The sequence below is a fragment of the Channa argus genome, chromosome 1, assembly GCF_033026475.1.
Source record: "Channa argus isolate prfri chromosome 1, Channa argus male v1.0, whole genome shotgun sequence".
Lineage (NCBI taxonomy): Eukaryota > Metazoa > Chordata > Actinopteri > Anabantiformes > Channidae > Channa > Channa argus.
Genome location: NC_090197.1, coordinates 341,301 through 357,641, shown reverse-complemented (window position 1 = coordinate 357,641; position 16,341 = coordinate 341,301). Strand labels below are relative to the sequence as shown.

The 16,341-nt window shown below is 37.4% G+C and overlaps 1 protein-coding gene across 11 annotated transcripts; it reads right to left on the bottom strand.

The window, feature by feature from the left end:
- Positions 1 to 257: 257 nt before the first annotated feature.
- Positions 258 to 16,014, bottom strand: stm (starmaker). 11 transcript variants are annotated; one of them, XM_067480537.1, is made up of 27 exons: positions 15,875 to 16,014; positions 14,851 to 14,909; positions 12,938 to 12,973; positions 12,798 to 12,836; positions 12,677 to 12,712; positions 12,528 to 12,566; positions 11,723 to 11,761; positions 10,880 to 10,918; positions 10,751 to 10,789; positions 10,627 to 10,665; positions 9,674 to 9,712; positions 9,218 to 9,253; positions 8,454 to 8,483; positions 8,299 to 8,334; positions 5,714 to 5,752; positions 4,987 to 5,025; positions 4,820 to 4,858; positions 4,688 to 4,726; positions 4,055 to 4,093; positions 3,927 to 3,965; positions 3,823 to 3,852; positions 3,686 to 3,724; positions 3,543 to 3,581; positions 2,192 to 2,353; positions 1,755 to 1,802; positions 1,465 to 1,514; positions 258 to 614 (listed from the first exon to the last, which is right to left on the bottom strand). In XM_067480537.1, exons 1-26 carry the CDS (start codon positions 15,883 to 15,885, stop codon positions 1,504 to 1,506), a joined length of 1,080 nt encoding a protein of 359 aa, XP_067336638.1. In that variant the 5' UTR covers positions 15,886 to 16,014; the 3' UTR covers positions 258 to 614; positions 1,465 to 1,503. The 11 variants fall into 11 exon arrangements, with proteins under 11 accessions (XP_067336638.1, XP_067335809.1, XP_067339906.1 ...); XM_067479708.1 differs by having other exon boundaries at positions 258 to 1,514; XM_067483805.1 differs by lacking the exon at positions 3,686 to 3,724 and having other exon boundaries at positions 258 to 1,514.
- Positions 16,015 to 16,341: the final 327 nt, after the last annotated feature.

The window sequence follows — 16,341 nt, the reverse complement described above, 5'->3', positions numbered from 1 at the left end:
TAACACAAAATCATCTCCTAAAGAATTAGTTAATGACTAATGAAACAGAAATGATCTGAGATTATACGTGGGACATGCAATGTCACTGTGCAGGTTGTAGTGGTCAGGCCAGAGTCTTCAGTCCTGTAATGTCCTGTGTTGTGTAAGAAACAAACTGTCTCTAAAGTTTCATGTTCATCTAAAAGTGAACAACCTGACAGATACGTATGTGAAATTAATGATTGAATTAAATAACAAATCAGAGACTCAGCAAGTAGTGAGTTTCTGACAGTTCAAACTTTATTAGCAGTTGCTCTGTGTACAGACAATCATTTGTCTCTGACATCACTTGGTTTTAAAAATAGTATGTACACTTCAACGTTGAAACACAGAGACACAGAGCATGTTTCTGTATTAGACTGAACGTGGACAGACATTCAGGCAGAGTGAAACAGGTTAAAGTTCAAGGACATTGCAGAGACACACACATATATTTTATCCCTTTGATGAGAACTACAGCATCCAGTTAGAAAGAGAAACAAAAGAAAGCTGGAGGTTGAGGTTTAGTTGCAGTTTAGCTTGTTGTTGCTGTCGTTATAATGGCGACTGAATTCCACTGTGGAAGTGCTGGGTCTCTGACAGAGAAAACACAAAATCATCACACGCTGCTGTTATTCAGGACTTTGATGTCCCACCACCATCTCACCTCATTCCAAACATCCCAAAGTGACTTGGTGTTTGCTTATGATATTTTCCCAACTGAACAAGAGGTGATGCTTATTGTGAAATTAGCAGCATTCAAAATCGACTTTAGACTTGACAGCCAGACACAGACACCTCGACAGGATATATATTTTAGTCCCCAGTCAGGTTTGTGTCATTGTAAGGAGGAGGGGGGCGAGGATTCAGCATTCAAACCACAACTGACAAAATCATTATTTTTAGTGTTTATGGACATAAATCTGTGTGACTATGTGCAACATTTTTTATTATAAGTGAAACTAAACCAACACAATAACATCAGACAACCACAGTCCACTAAGAACTAGTAAAAACAACAGGTCTTTATCACACAAGACTGCTACAGTTTCCAGCAGGAGCAAATGAATGTGACTTAGGAGTTAATTAGAGATGTACACAGTACTTGAAGCACTTATACAAAGATCAGGCTTTTGGTTCATGAGATGATTATTCCTTGTATAATTCACACTCATGTTGACTGAACAATATTTTTGTGGTTATGGAATTTGGAAAGTTTGAGTCAAATGCTGAAAATGAAAAAGTGGTTCCTCACACAATACATACACACACAGTGGTGTATGTAAGAGCTGATCACTGATTAAACAGATATAATTAGCACTTTGTGGTTTAGCATGTGGTTGTGTCTTATCCATAAAAAAGAATAAAAAAAGAAAAGAAAAAGAAAAGAAAAGAAAAAGTTTAAATGTTGGTTTATGTCAGTAATGGCAAAACGTTTGGTAAAACCTGGAGTCGTGGAGCCTCCACAGATCAGTGGCTGATCATCTAATTCAAACCTAAAAGAAGAAACATACAGAAAAAAATCCAGTTTTACTTCTGTTGGTCTGGTTTATGAAATTACTAATGAACTACTATCATTACTTGTCTGTCATCACTTCATGTCTGGTGGGGTTTAGTGGATAAAAAGTGATTCTAAGATGCTGTAGTGCTAAACGTGTTTCTGAAGGTTATGACTAAATCTCAAGCCTAATTGGCTGTGAGGTGGTGTGTTGGCACCAGAGGCTGAGACCAATTACCCTGTGTGGTGTCGGGGGTGTTGTCATCTGGGTGGTCAGAGGGTGTTGCTGCAAAAAGAAACAACATGAACCCGGATGAGAATAAAGAAAATGAGGCCACCCCTGCAGAACTGGAGGCTCTGTCATATCAGACCACAGATCCTTTCAATCAATGAGCTATAGAGATGCTTTTCACGAATCGACCTTGTTTAGAGACATAGCGCCCACTCTTTTGGAATTAAATGCTCGGAATTCATCAAACCAACCTATTAATGTATTTTAAAATATATATGAATTCTTTATTTTAACACCCAACATCTTAATTTATACAAATTACTTAAAATCTCCTGACCTTTTCGAAAATCTAACAAACACTAACATTTTTTCTAATTTTTTGTATACTAGAAAGAACTTTTTAAAGAGCAGTGCAAACATCCTGTTTGAATTGGACATCTCACCTTCAGTGGAGTCCAGCATGTCACTGCTGTCCTGATTGTCGAAATCAGTTTCATTGTCAGAGTTGCTGTCTGTGTCACCATTGTCATTGTCTTCGGTCAAACCGTCATCACTCCTATCAGTGTTGTCCTCTGTGGTCATCTCCTGCTCGCTCTCTGCTAGTTCTAAACAAATAGTTTAAAGAGTTTAAAGTATCAAAGTATTTAGTAATATTTTTATACTGAAAGTAAAAAGTTACTGTTTCTGCAGAAACAAACCAAAACCAAAAGAAGTATGAATAAAATTTCTGGTAGTATCAACAATACATGGTTAACTTACACAACCATTACATAACTAACAAAAGAAATTTGTTAGAGCTGTGTGTTAGAGGTGGTGCAGTATCAATGTCTGCTGGAATCTGGGGGAAGGTGGCTGTAGGTCATTGTTACACCACAGTTTCAACTCTCAGTTCCTCTGTGTCAAAGTGGGTCCTGGTGGGTCGGATCAATACATCTGTGTTTGCGTGAATCGTTGTCTGTCTGCATATGTCTCTCTGCATTGGCCTTGATACAGACTGGAGACCTGTCCAGGGTGGACATTCTATTTTTGAAACAACTTTTGTCAGAAAAGACAAATTAAACAAACCATGAATAAACGTAAAACTTCAAAGGGGCTGATTCTTTGCTATATCCACTGGATGTGTACAATTTGAGACAGTGCACTCCTAGTGCAGCCCCAAAGTGTGAATAATCAATGTGTAGGGATTCATCAGAAAGGGTGTCAGTGTAAAAAATGCACCAAATCAAATATGTGGATAGTTAACCACATTTCCATACCAGATTGGTATGCTAATTAACTACCAGTGTGCCTGTGGAAACTAAGCAACTGTTCGGCAAAGTTAGGAGAAAGAGGAAGCAGAGGAAGCAGCAGAGGAGAATGGAGGTGAGAGAAGGAACCATGAATGTTGGCACTATGACAGGTAAAGGGAGGGAGCAGGCTGATATGATGGAGAGGACAAAGGTACTTTAGACATACCGTATGTACAATAAACCAAGAGGAAGGTCACCAAAGCCAGGAACATTGTGAAAGGTTTTAAACTGTTCTACCGTGGCATGGACAGGAAGAGACATGGCATAGAGATAAGACTGAAGGCCAAGTATAGTCAAAGATATAGTCTTCTCACTGGAAGAGAAGGCTGTAATGATGAATGAAGGCTGTAATGATGAATGTCATCAGTGCATATGTCCATAGGTTGAGTGAGAGACAGATGAGAAAGGTTTGATAAAGGGAGGAGAGGGCATGAGGACATGATGGGTAGATGGTGAATACACAACCCCCTAAATTTTCATTAGAGGTAAAACAAAAGACAAGTACCTTGAGTCTCTTCAGTAGAGTCGGTGCTGATGGGAGTACCTATGGAGAAAAATCAAGATTTTGTTATTATATTATTATTATATTTCCCTCAACAACAGAATGGTAAAGAGAGACAGGTAGACACACACAGACAGAAAGGTTGCCTTGGGTGTGTTCAGTAGAATCAGTAGTGTCAGTAGAACCTAGTTTAAGGATGTAATATTCTTATATGATGATTATTTGCCACTTTCTCCAAATCTCACTGACTCTACTATATATACGAGAACAACAGACTTCTTACCATGAGTCTGATCAGTAGAGTCGGTGGTATCTAAAGACACAAATACATAATGATGTGTTGCCATATTGTGATATGATGATGTCTTAAACATAACAGACAGCTACCTAGAGTCTCTTCCGTAGAGTCACTGGTGTCAGGAGAACCTACGGAGACAAATCAATGTTGTTCAATGATTTGTGATATTGTGACATGATAACTACCGTAGTTTTTCTTATAGTAACAGACAGGTTACCTTCAGTCTGATCAGCTGAGGTGGTGCTGTCAGTAGTGTCTGCACAAAGAAGTCAATGTTGTATAGTGATGTGTTATTGGTATATGATAATTAAATTAAAAAAAACAACATTAAAAACAGTTTCTATCTTTTCAATCTGGCACCTGTCTCTAAAACTAAAATATTTATTCTCATGACTGTGACTACGTACCTCACTGCAGGTTTCTCTATATATACAAGACATGGACCAAAAGGTTGGTACCAATCCATGAAATCAGAATAACCCATAAGTTTTCTCTACAGGAACTTTTCTTTTCACTTGAATTCAGCAGAGTATTTTAAACATCGACTGAACCCTTAACTTAATGTTTTGTTGCACAACATTTCACTGTCACCAGGTAGTTTGACCCACTCTTCTGTGCTGCAGCTGTCTGAAGGGAAGCTTGGTTTCAGTCGCAGGGACATAAAATTGCTTGGAGATGTTCTTTAGAAGAATAATTTGTAACTGCACTGTACCAAGCCATAAAATTACCATATGTCATCAGAATTTAAATTAGTTAACTAATTTAGTTGATTAACTTGTATGTTTTTTATTTTTTAGAAGGTTACCAACAATTTGTACCATGTATATCAAAACAGACACACACTAGTTACCCTGAGTGTGATCAGCTGACTTGGTGCTGTCAGTAGTATCTAGGCAGAAAAATCAATGTTGTATTATTATGGGATGTGACATAGTTCCAAATATCCCTGAATATATACCAGACCAACACAGACACAGCTTACCTTTGGTGTGATCAGCTGAGTTGGTGTGGTCACTTGTATCTATGGAGACAAATCAGTGTTATGATGTTATGTTATGATGCTGAATGCATAATTTAATATTAGTCAATATAAATGAGTTTCTTCTTTTTTATTTGTCAGAATATACTGTACACACATATATAACTGACCTCGAGTCTGTTCAGTAGAGTCAATGCTGTCAGTAGTGTCTATGCACACAAATACACAAATGGTAAAATGTGACATAATTCAAATAATTTGTCATTGTTTGCATCTTTTCTTCTTTTTCTCACGGAATACTGCCCACACAAAAGAAAGCATTCAACCCCTTTAATTTCTGCTCATTTGGCTGGATTGTAAATGTGTGTTTAAGCACTTTTATCATTATAATACATAATGACACAACAATAACATTTAGTGGTACCTCACATATCAGGACAAGGGTATAAAATTATTTTTAAATATCTGACAGGTTTCCAATAATTTTGAAATGGCAGAAGTCTGGAACCACCAGGACTCTTCCTGGAACTGGCTGTCAGACCAACCTGTATAACCAGGCAAGAAGGAACTTGGTCAAGGAGCAGATTGGGAACAACCCAGCAACAACTGTTCACAATAAGAAAACATGAAATGTTCTCTGCTGAGATGAGTCGAGGATCCAGCTTTTAATTTTTAAATCACTTGCACATGTCAACGTATACATCTTTATGTACATCTTTATGTATATGTTGATTTTGACCTGTGTGTAGAATGTGTGTTATTGTGTGCAGATTAACAGGGAAAATCTGGATTTTTTTCCACTTTCAAATACATTTACAATGGAAAGAAATGTGCAGAAAGGGAAAGAGTGTGAATACTTTCCACTGTGACTGTACGCCAGATGAACAGACAGCCTACCTGAAGTTTGATCCGTAGAGTCGGTGCTGTCAGGAGTATCTATAGAGACAAATAAATATATGATGATGTGATGTTGTTGACTATGGGATGTCCCCAAAATAGTCAGATATTCAACCAAACCAGTCTAAACAGATACAACACTTAAAGTACCAAAATAAAAGTACTCCACTAAGAAGGCTATCTATTTTAAACAATAATAATTATGGTAATTATGGAAAAACATATACAGTAATTAATAAAAAATAAATTTGTGGAGCTGATTTTAACCACAATATGTGTTAAAACCATATCATACTTTTATGTTAAAACAACTGATGGTATTAATGTAATGGGTGATTGAAATAAACAACTGAACAACACTAGCTACATCATATACAATTGTTTTTGTCCAGCTACAAGAAAACATGTCTGAAATTTAAACACACAATGAAATAAGAAAACATACTTCACATTAAAAAAGGTCATGGAACAAAACAAAACAAAACCATGGCTCATTTAAAAAAAAGGCCCATGATGAAAGAAAGCCATGCCTCACACTGAATGGAAACAAATTTTGTTGACGAACATTTGGCACTGTTTGCAAATTCCTGGTTTTCTTCATGATTTGTTAATAAAATGTGATCTACTCCTCAATAAAGTCACAATTATTAACAAAAAAATTTCTAAGTTGATGAAACACAGAGGTATTAGTGATGCCAACACAAGGCTTCTGATGTCACTTAATGTCAACAGGAGTCAATTGTTGGCAAACCATGAATCCAATAAAAGAAATGTGTCAGGATCACTACTTCACTTACCCCTTCAAGACCTTTATTTTGCAGTCACTTCCTGTTCCTGGTGCCTTCGCGATTCCCTCCACTTTACTAATTACCGGTAACCTGTTTCAACTGCTGTCACTAGTCTGTCTATATGCCTACTCAGTTCCTTCACCAAGCTGTCAGATTGTCTGCTTTATTCACTGCGACTTTCCAGCCCTCATCAAGTTCATCATTCATCTGTCCCTCTGGTTTTGTGAGTAACCACTTCCTATTGACTCTCTGTTACTAGCCTAATGAATGACTAAGGATTATGAATACTGTTATCTGCTCATGAGGAATCAAGATTATCACAGGCCCTTGTAACCACGTGATTGTAAGGAGAAGATTTATCACGTCATGTCTATGCTTTAATCATGTCATGTTCAAGTTTTCACCAAGCCATGTGTACTACTACATACGGAGCTCAGAAGAGTGTCCATCATGTGTTCAAGTATTCCATAGTTACCTGTGTCAACGACTTCACCAAGTAAATATCCACTGTAAGGCTTTTCATGTGTATCAATGTTAAAAACCAAGTTTGTTACGTAAGAGAATTATGGAATCCAGAGCTAAGTGACTATTGCACTAGTGTACTGTCACAAAAGGGATTTGGGAGTTTTTGATATTTTTCACTAAAAGGGATTTTGAGTTCTTTTCATTATCAGAGATTGAAGATTCACCATGGAGAGATTCCAAACACACATTACCAGGTCTGCCTCTGTGTTACAGATCCAGACCAATACATCTTCCCCAGTGGACTTCCTCCTGCTTCCTCGCTGCATCTATGGATCTACCTACACTACCAGGACCATACAAACTGTGACTGTGTGCTGTTCACAAGCACCATCAGCTGATGGAAGTCATGCTTCACAAAAAAGACCTCAGGAGACCTATAATCAAGATTTGTTCATTTTTAGCTGGAGAGGGTCACAGAGGAATATCAAAGACTTTAGATATACATCTCTCCACAGGTGGACATATTCAATTAATGTGTAGGATTTGGTTATGGGGCTGCTCTCCATAGAAGTGGACGCCCTGCAAAGATCACTCCAAAGACACAATACACAGACCTGACGGATTCATTGGATTTGGTGAAGATCTCTTGACCCTCCAGAACAGAACTGGGAAAAGGTCATGTGGACCAATGAGACAAAAATAGAACAGTTTGGGAAGAAGACATAGCACTACACATCGTGTAAAGACCATGTAACAACATTAACACAATCATCTCAACACTCATGTACAGTGAAGGGAGCATCATGGTTTGGGGCTTTGCTGCCTCTGTACCTGGACCACCTGCCATTTTGGAGGGAAAATGAATTGCCAAGTTTAACTAAGTGTCCTACACGATGTCAGGGTGGGTTTGTAACCAAAGTTCAGAAGAAGCTGGTGATGCAGCAGGATAATGACCCTGAACATTAAAGTTCAGGGTCATTATCTTGCAAAATAACCTCAGGAGACACGTTAACACCAGATGTCTTACCAATATGACTGAGCTGAAGAACTTTGAGGGCAAATGGTCCAAAATCCGTTCTGAACGCAGTGCAGGTCTAATCCATGGCTGTTTTTGGTTAGTGTTGCCAATAGTGATTTAACCAAGTACTAAAACACTTTTTATAAGGAGGAGAGAGAAATTATATATTTTCTAATTAATTGTGATTCTTTCTATCCTCTATTTGTGACTGTGGTGAAAAAGGAAATTACAAACGTGCCATTACTTTTTCTTTTAGTCACTATGGTAAAGGGACCACTGACAGAAAGACAGAGACAGACAGACAGGTTGATTACCTTTGGTTTGTTCAGTAGAATCAGTGTCAGTAGTATCTGTGGGGATGTCCATGTTGTATATGTTTTATTGTTATATGGTAATTATTAAATAGTCTTTTATACCCAAATATTAATTATACTACAGTGTATATATACAACAAAAGAACAGAGGTTACCTTGGGTGTGATCTGCAGACTCTGCACTGTCTGTGGGGACAAGTCCATGTGTATTATGTTTATGTTGACTATATTCATACTAATGCTTTTCAGGAAAAACTATTAGCACAAAAAACTATTATCAAGGCAGAGCTAAGGGGTAGAAAACATCCTCAGAACTTTAGGCTCTGTTGTTCCTGTGGTCTGAACACATGGAAAACAGGGAACATCTGGTTATATTTCTAAGGGCTATAAAAGTTGCTCTGATCCAAAAGGGCCTACTGTGGGCTGGATCAAGGAGACACAGGACAGGGAGTACAGTGACCTGGTGGAGGACTTTTTGAGGTGTTGCAAATCTAAGTGATGTTTATCCAAGTGATGGATACAATATACCAGTACTGCTGACATATGAGGTTTTACTCACTTTACTATTGTTGTCCTGAGTCACCTGACAAGCCCTCTATCATCACATCCCTGTTTGCCTTAAACAATTATTTTACATTGATTGCTCCTTATCTTTCTCTCACTTTCTTTGTGCGAAGATCACTTCTGCTGTTTAATACTATAGTGATTGTAATCCTTATGTCTTCTGACAGATTGTAATTTGAGGTTATATGTGTTTTCCTTACTATGGACACTGAATGACTGAATACCTGGCTTGTGTCTTTTTTCTGTGTGTATTTATTCACAAAACTAATGGGCGTTCCAGGCTTCTCTTATATGTATAACCCTAATTATCTATATATGGACTTAAGAACAAACATGTGAAAAGACAAAAAACCTACCGTGTGTTTGATGAGCAGAATCAGTGCTGTCAGTATCTGCACACAAAATAATCAATATTTGATTGTTTGTACTTACATACAGTACATTTAGGTAAATGCACCAGCAGTGTTGCGTGTCCTTGTTTTCTTCATTTATTGTCAAACAATAAAGGGCATTAATCATGTAATGGGTTTTGTGAAGTTTTAATTTTAAGCATTTTTTTCATACTGACACCTTCTGTCCCTATAAACAGTTCTCATGGCTCTTTTTGTTCAATGTGTTTAGGATTGACTCCAACACCCTGTGATGCATGTTCTTGCTAATTATAAGTTGTTTTGTTTTAAGCTCTTAGCTGGTTAAACAACTTAAATGAAAATGTTATGTGATGGATGTGCATGTTAAGAGTCTTTGGCTCAAATATCTGAATATATACGAATATACTATAACTGGTATGAAACTTAACAAAAAAAGGTTACCTTGAGTTTGATTTGTAGAATCTGTGCTGTCAGTCGTATCTAAAGACACAAATGTTGGATAATGGTGATACGTGAAATAAGCAAATGTAAATGGTAAATGTTCTGCACTTATATAGCGCTTTTTTACCTATTAGCACTCAAAGCGCTTTTCACTGCTTCTTATTCACCCATTCACACACTGATGGGGGAGCTGCTATGCAGCTGGCCAACACTCACTGGGAGTAACTAAGTTGGGGTTCAGTGTCTTGCTCAAGGACACTTTGACATGTGACCAGAGGAGCTGGGGATTGACTGTGAGATTGGTGGACAACCGCTCTACCTTCCTGCACCACAGTCGCCCTGTACTATATGTGCTAATGTACTATACAGCGATCAGCCACAACATTAGTACTGGTGGTCTTACTAATGTGATGGAGGACCAGGGTCAGAATAGCCACTCTGAACAGTCTGCAGCCACATATGTGATACGCTGTGTATACAGGTGGTAGTACACAAACTCAATACTCAAGTCAAATAGCAAATTCTAGCTTAAAAAAATTACTACAAGTACCGCTTCAAATCTTTTACCCAAGTAAAAGTACTAAGCAGATTATCTTTTACTTCAAGTAATAAACATTAATGCATTTAAAAAAAATAGGAAAACAGTGTATTTGAAACAATAATGATCATGGTAATTATGTGAAAACATGTACAGTGATTGACAAAAATTGAGGGTCAGTGTTGTTAAAGGTGGAGCAGGTTGTAACCCCTATGTGCTTACAGGTAATGATATGTTTTATATTAAAACCACCAGGTGGTATTAATGTTTTGGCTGATCAGTGTGATTAAAAAATTAACTAGACTGTCTTCAGTAGACTCTGTTTTGTCAGTAATCCCTGTGCAGACAAATGTTATATAATGAGACTGTTTCATATTAATATGTGACTGAATATACTACACAACAGATTGGTTACCGTGACTGTCGTCAGTAGAGTCCGTGCTGTCGGGTGTGTCTGTGTAAACAAACCAGTGTTTTGTGATAAAGCGACTTTGTATTAGTGAAAAATGCACAGTTAGGATGATTAACAGACACGTTACCTCCAGTTTGTTCAGTAGAATCCGTGCTCTCAATCGTATCTATGTTGTATAAACACGTGATTGTTTTATGAGGATTGACTGAATGCTTTTGCGATTCAATACACTTTATATACAAAAAGACCAACAAACCTTGAGTGTCTTCAGTAGAGTCTGTGCTCTCAGAAGTACCTGTGGAGACAAATACTGTCATAAGTGGATGTAGTATTGTTATATGATAAGTATTTTCTTCTTCAATTTTCTTCAAACCCAGTTTATACTTAGTCCTCTCCAAAATGATTGATACATCATTAGTTTTTACTGTTAGCTGAAGATATTTGGATTTGAAAGAATAAAATTTGGCCAAAAAAAGATTTGGTGGTAGATCTCTTGATTTCTTTAACTGTAAACATGTGACTCACTGGCACCTTTTTTTTAAAGGATTTTAGTAGCTGTATGTTATTGGGTTTATCTTGTCAGTCTCCTCTTAAGCAGCTAAAATCCATGTATAGTTGACTTATGGTTTGCTGATTGACTAAAACCTTCTACTCTGTTGTGCCCTCTGCGTTTCTGCTCAGTTTTCTTCAGACGGTGGACTGTGATGTCTTCAGTCCTGCTATGTGGATAATGTTTCGGTCATCAAGTGTTGTTGTTTTTACTTGCTGACCTGTTCTGTGGACGTGGCTCAGTTGTTGTATTGGCTGTGATCAGTGTTTTAAATGGCTGCTTTTGTCCCACAAACATTTCTCTGGATTTGTGGTGGTTTCTCCTTTTTAACAACCAGTCTTCACAGCTAAAACCAAGAGTAATTAATTTTAACAGTCGGTATCAAAGGATGTACCTGGGGAGACAATACTTTTGCTCTTTTAAAATTTGGTACTATGTTCTACTGAACATAAAAAGATGCAAATTCCTTTTTAAGTAAAATTTAAAATTTGAACCTCAAATCTATCTTGACATTAACCCAACAGGCCAGTCCAAAGACAGACATGTTACCTTGAGTGTCTTCAGTAGAATCAGTGCTGTCAGGAGAACCTGTGGAGACATGAAATGATGTTATCAAACTTAGTTGGATTTCCACAGGGGGCAGCATTAAGTGGAGAGACTATTTCAAACCCAGATCTCCACTTTTTCAGCTGGAACAAGCATCTATCTTTTTGTACTTCCTTTATCTTTTTGCTATGCACCCTTTACCTTAAAAAACATTTTCACTGTGTTGTGAAGACCCCCATTCCCTCCACAAATGCAAGACAGAAGATGACATCTTCCCCACCTCTTTCTCCCAGTCTGCAGTTCTGACTTCATCCTAGCTGTTCAGCTGCTTGCTCTTACAGAAACCTGGATACCCCCATAGAAAACAACCACTCCAGCTGTACTCTACACCAATTCTACCTTTTCTCACACGCCTCCCTCATCAGGATGAGGAGGTAAGAGCTGGATTGGAAGTTTTCCTGGCAGAGAAATCATCCTTCTCAAACAGAAATCTACTTGGGAAAACCAGGTGTCCCTAATCCTCCACCCCGACTTCAGAAACCAGCTTTCCAGTTTACATGACAGTTAAGAAAGCAGCTTTTCAAAGAAAGTCAACTGTAACCTGGTTACTTAAGTCCATGTAAACACACTGCATGTGATTGTGATTAACCACTGGACCAGCTGGGGAACTTCTGTGATGAGATTGTGCACTCTTCTGGTCCCCGCTCCCCTAGCCCACAAAGCTGGACCTCATTCCCACCCAGCACAAAAATAGAACTGAAATTTCAGGTTTCAAAGTCCATCAGACAGACAGGTAAGGACAGTTTACCTTGAGTGTCCTCAGAGGAGTCGGTGCTTTCAGGAGTACCTAATGTAGACAAATGTATAATGCTGTGATGGGATATTGTTAGATGATAGTTATTTCAGTGTTTTCTTGCAAATGCCACTGAATCCAGACCAACAGACAGGACATGTTACCTTGAGTCTCAGTAGAGTCTGTGATATCAGTCGTACCTGTGGAGACAAATCAATGTATAAATTAATGTTGATATGATACTGTTGTGATTATTTCAGTTTTTCATACAAACAGACACGTTACCTTGAATCTCTTCAGTAGAGTCAGTGCTGTCAGTAGTACCTATACACGCAAATAATTTAGTGTTGTACAGTGTAATGGTGTGTGTACTTGTATACAGTGAGTGCACAGTGTACTGTATATATGGTAAGTAGGGCCGTCACCTGGCTGTGAGGTCACAGGGGCACCTGTAGTTTCACCTACAACAAAAATAAACAATGTGTTACCAACTCCAGTTTGATTATTTTTGCAGGAGTTAATTTATGTTCATAAGGCTTTTTACTCCTACTCTCAGATTTGGGATTTGATCCTACAGACCCAATAGGCTGCTGTTACCTAACCCTTCCTCTATCTTTATGAACATCTAGTTGCTAATAGTGCATATTGCCATCAGTTATGGAGTGGAAAAACTCTAAATCGGGCTCTTTGGACAAAATATACACGTTTTGCAAAGATGAACTAAATTATCAAAGTATTTTATCGTCTGAGAGCAAATGTCTCACTACAGTGTGGGAATCGAATGGGGCCACGTCTAAAACAAACACATGACACAGTAACTATTGTTGCTATCTAACCTGCTACCTACCCATGGTAACTATTTAGCCCAGCATGAGCATCATTGGACACTGACATTCAGCAGCAGGTTCTTGTTTGTAGCCAGAGGTCTCCTCTGCTGTCAAACTATAAGCTATTTTTGCTTAACTCTACACACTGATTACTAATCAATTTGAAATTTCTCTGACTTGCTGGTTAAACCAGTTTCTGTAGCTGGGTTGTGTACAGAGCGACACAAAGAGTTCTGAGCTAAAGCTACACGGACTCACACGCTGTGGAGACACACAGTGAGTTGTCATATCAGTTACAGACATCATATTCTCCTAGTTATTTCATTCATATATCAGTAAATTTTTAGTATTTTTGAACTGGTATTTTGAATGTATTTTATTTTATTTATACTTGATTTTTTCCTTTTTTAAACATTATTGTAGAATGGATAAGTACAAGTTTCAGATCATTAATGAGAGTCCTAACAAGATAGAAATACAAACCTGTGTGTGTATTGTACATTGTATTTGCAAAGGAAGTAGTAACTCAGTGTATCAGATAACTCCTAGTGAAATCAATGTCCCTTTCATTACACATATGTTACTAGTTCCTGACCTGGCACATATTGTAGACGAGCAGCTCTAGAACGTGCGATTAGAGTCCCCAATGAAAGGCGATCCAAACAAAGACAACTGTTCTGTCTTCTCATAATGTCAACAGGCTGGCCTGTCCCTTTGATATCGAAGGTGTTCATTGAGTGAAAGATAACTCTAAAATCTCTGAGTGCTAACAGAAAGAAAAAACTGTTGAGACTGAACATTTTGTTCCTGTTTATACATTAACAGATTAGCTTCTACCTTATTTTTTAAGTCATTACAGTTGTACATCTGGTGTTTTTCTTAGAATAATCGTACTGAATAGTTTAAATTAAAATACAAATCCTGATTTAAACAGACTTCTTGTGTATTTATTTTATATTTATTTGGTAATTCCAAATAAAATGTTTAAGTTTCAATAATCACAATTAATTACAGTAAAATTTGTCTTTTTTTTACTGATTCACACTGATTTATGTTAAATGTGATAGTAAAAATTGAGTGGTTTGAAATACATAAATTTGACAAAGTTAAATGTTATTAGTTAAGTCTAATGATGTTTTGTATGTACAAGATTCAAATACTGCACTTAATACATGTTCTAAAAACATTAAACTTGGGTACCTATCTCACTGAGGTAGTAATACCAATAACCATTATGTTATGGGATTATGTGATGTGATAATATGATTAACAGCATGAAGTAGATTTTCATGTGGAAACAAAAATTGATACACACAATATACACATTTTCAATTATTTTTTAAATTCTTCACCTTAACTTAAATAAACAGAACACCAAACACACTTGTGTGAAATAGATTGCAAAAAAATATTTTTGATTTTTCCAATAAATAATAAATCTGTTATAGAGGTAAATGATATTTGAACCGTTAATAATCTAAATAATATTCATTTATTGATGCATAGGTTACCTGGGGTTGGAGCAGCCAGAGAAACAGCGGCAACAGCAACCAGCATCAGAACCAAACACCTGCAACAAACCTGCTATTAGTTTCCAATGCAAAGTGAACAGGTAAGTTTGCTTGTCAGCAGGGATCACCTGGAGGAATTACAAAACATCACATTATAAAACAGATAAGCAATGTAATAAAAAGTTAATTAAAAATAAAAGTAATACAAATCATTACACAGGCTCCAAAAACTGTACATTTCTGTCAAACAACTAGAAACACAAAGAACATTGAACTAAATAAATAGTATGACAATTGTTAAGAAGCTAAAGTGACAAATGATGTCAGGTACGTTGAGGGGTGGGGGGAGAAACCAGCTTTAGGGGTTACATGACTGCTTTCTTTGTTTCCACCACAGAAAAAAACAAAGCATCTCTTTTTTTCCAACGTATAGAGAGAAACAAAGTGCAAGAGAAAACCGGCTCAGATCCTCAGAGAGACAGAAAAGCTTTAAGGTTCATTATGAGAGTCGAGTGTCAGGTGAAAAGCCAGAGAAGACTGCTGCTTTATCCTAAAACACTGGAGGATTTATTCAGCTCACAGACAGTCCAACCAATAAAAGCTGAATGCTGCGGTCAGCAGGATTGAAGAACAGAATGTTCATTTTCATGTTGTTTCCTTTATGCTGCAGCTTTCACACAGAAATAAAAAGTGCTTCTACCATCAGAGACAAATTCTCATCTTTTGAAATGTGTAGAAAAAGTTAATTAAAAAAGTGAAAAAATTAGAGCAACATCACGGACAGCAGTTAATCAAGTAGCATTATGGTCAAATCCAGACGTTGGTCAGCTCCCTATGTCACCACAGTATCATCTTTTAACGTCATTCACAAAATTTCCAGTGTTTTGCAAGAGCCCATGATTAGCAGTGAGTTGTCTCTGGGTAGTCATGTACTTACAGAAATCTGTATTATAATCTGTTTTTCGGTGAGAGTTTACTACAGTGAATTATTTAAAATTGTACAAAAAGTGAAGAGTAAACTCACCGATGGAACATGTTGTCTTTTAGCAGGTCCACAGGAAACTGAATGAATGTGAACAAACTTCAGTTTTTGTTGAGTTTCTGAACTCAGCTCAAAGAAAGCAGCAGCTTTTTATACTCTCGCTGTTGTTCACTCCTCCACCTCCTCCTCCTCCTCCTCCTCTGATCTTTGGTCCAGTTTAAATATACTGATGTGGTTCAGTTAACAACAACATAATTTTATCACATTACTCAAATCAGATTTACACTAAGGCTAAGGCTTAAGGCTAAGGCTTAGCACAAAATCTGGTCTAGTTTCTAAAGACTGGGACTTATACTGGTTGTGGAGACCAAATTGCTTTTTTTTCCATTATGACCGAGGACGACACATCCACCCTCCACCTCATTTAAACAGGCCCAGATTTCCCCACGACTTGAGGATAATACTGTCAACCCCTCCTTTGTGAAGAGTTACAGAAATATCTCTCTTCT

Bases quoted from the DNA above. Each gene is read 5' to 3' on its own strand.
- stm (XM_067479708.1), bottom strand. The intron at 12,974-14,850 runs GTAACCTATGCA...TTTTTGTTGTAG, and splicing joins TCTGGCTGCTCCAACCCCAG to GTGAAACTACAGGTGCCCCT. The intron at 5,026-5,713 runs GTAGGCTGTCTG...TTGTGTGCATAG, and splicing joins CTCTACGGATCAAACTTCAG to ACACTACTGACAGCATTGAC.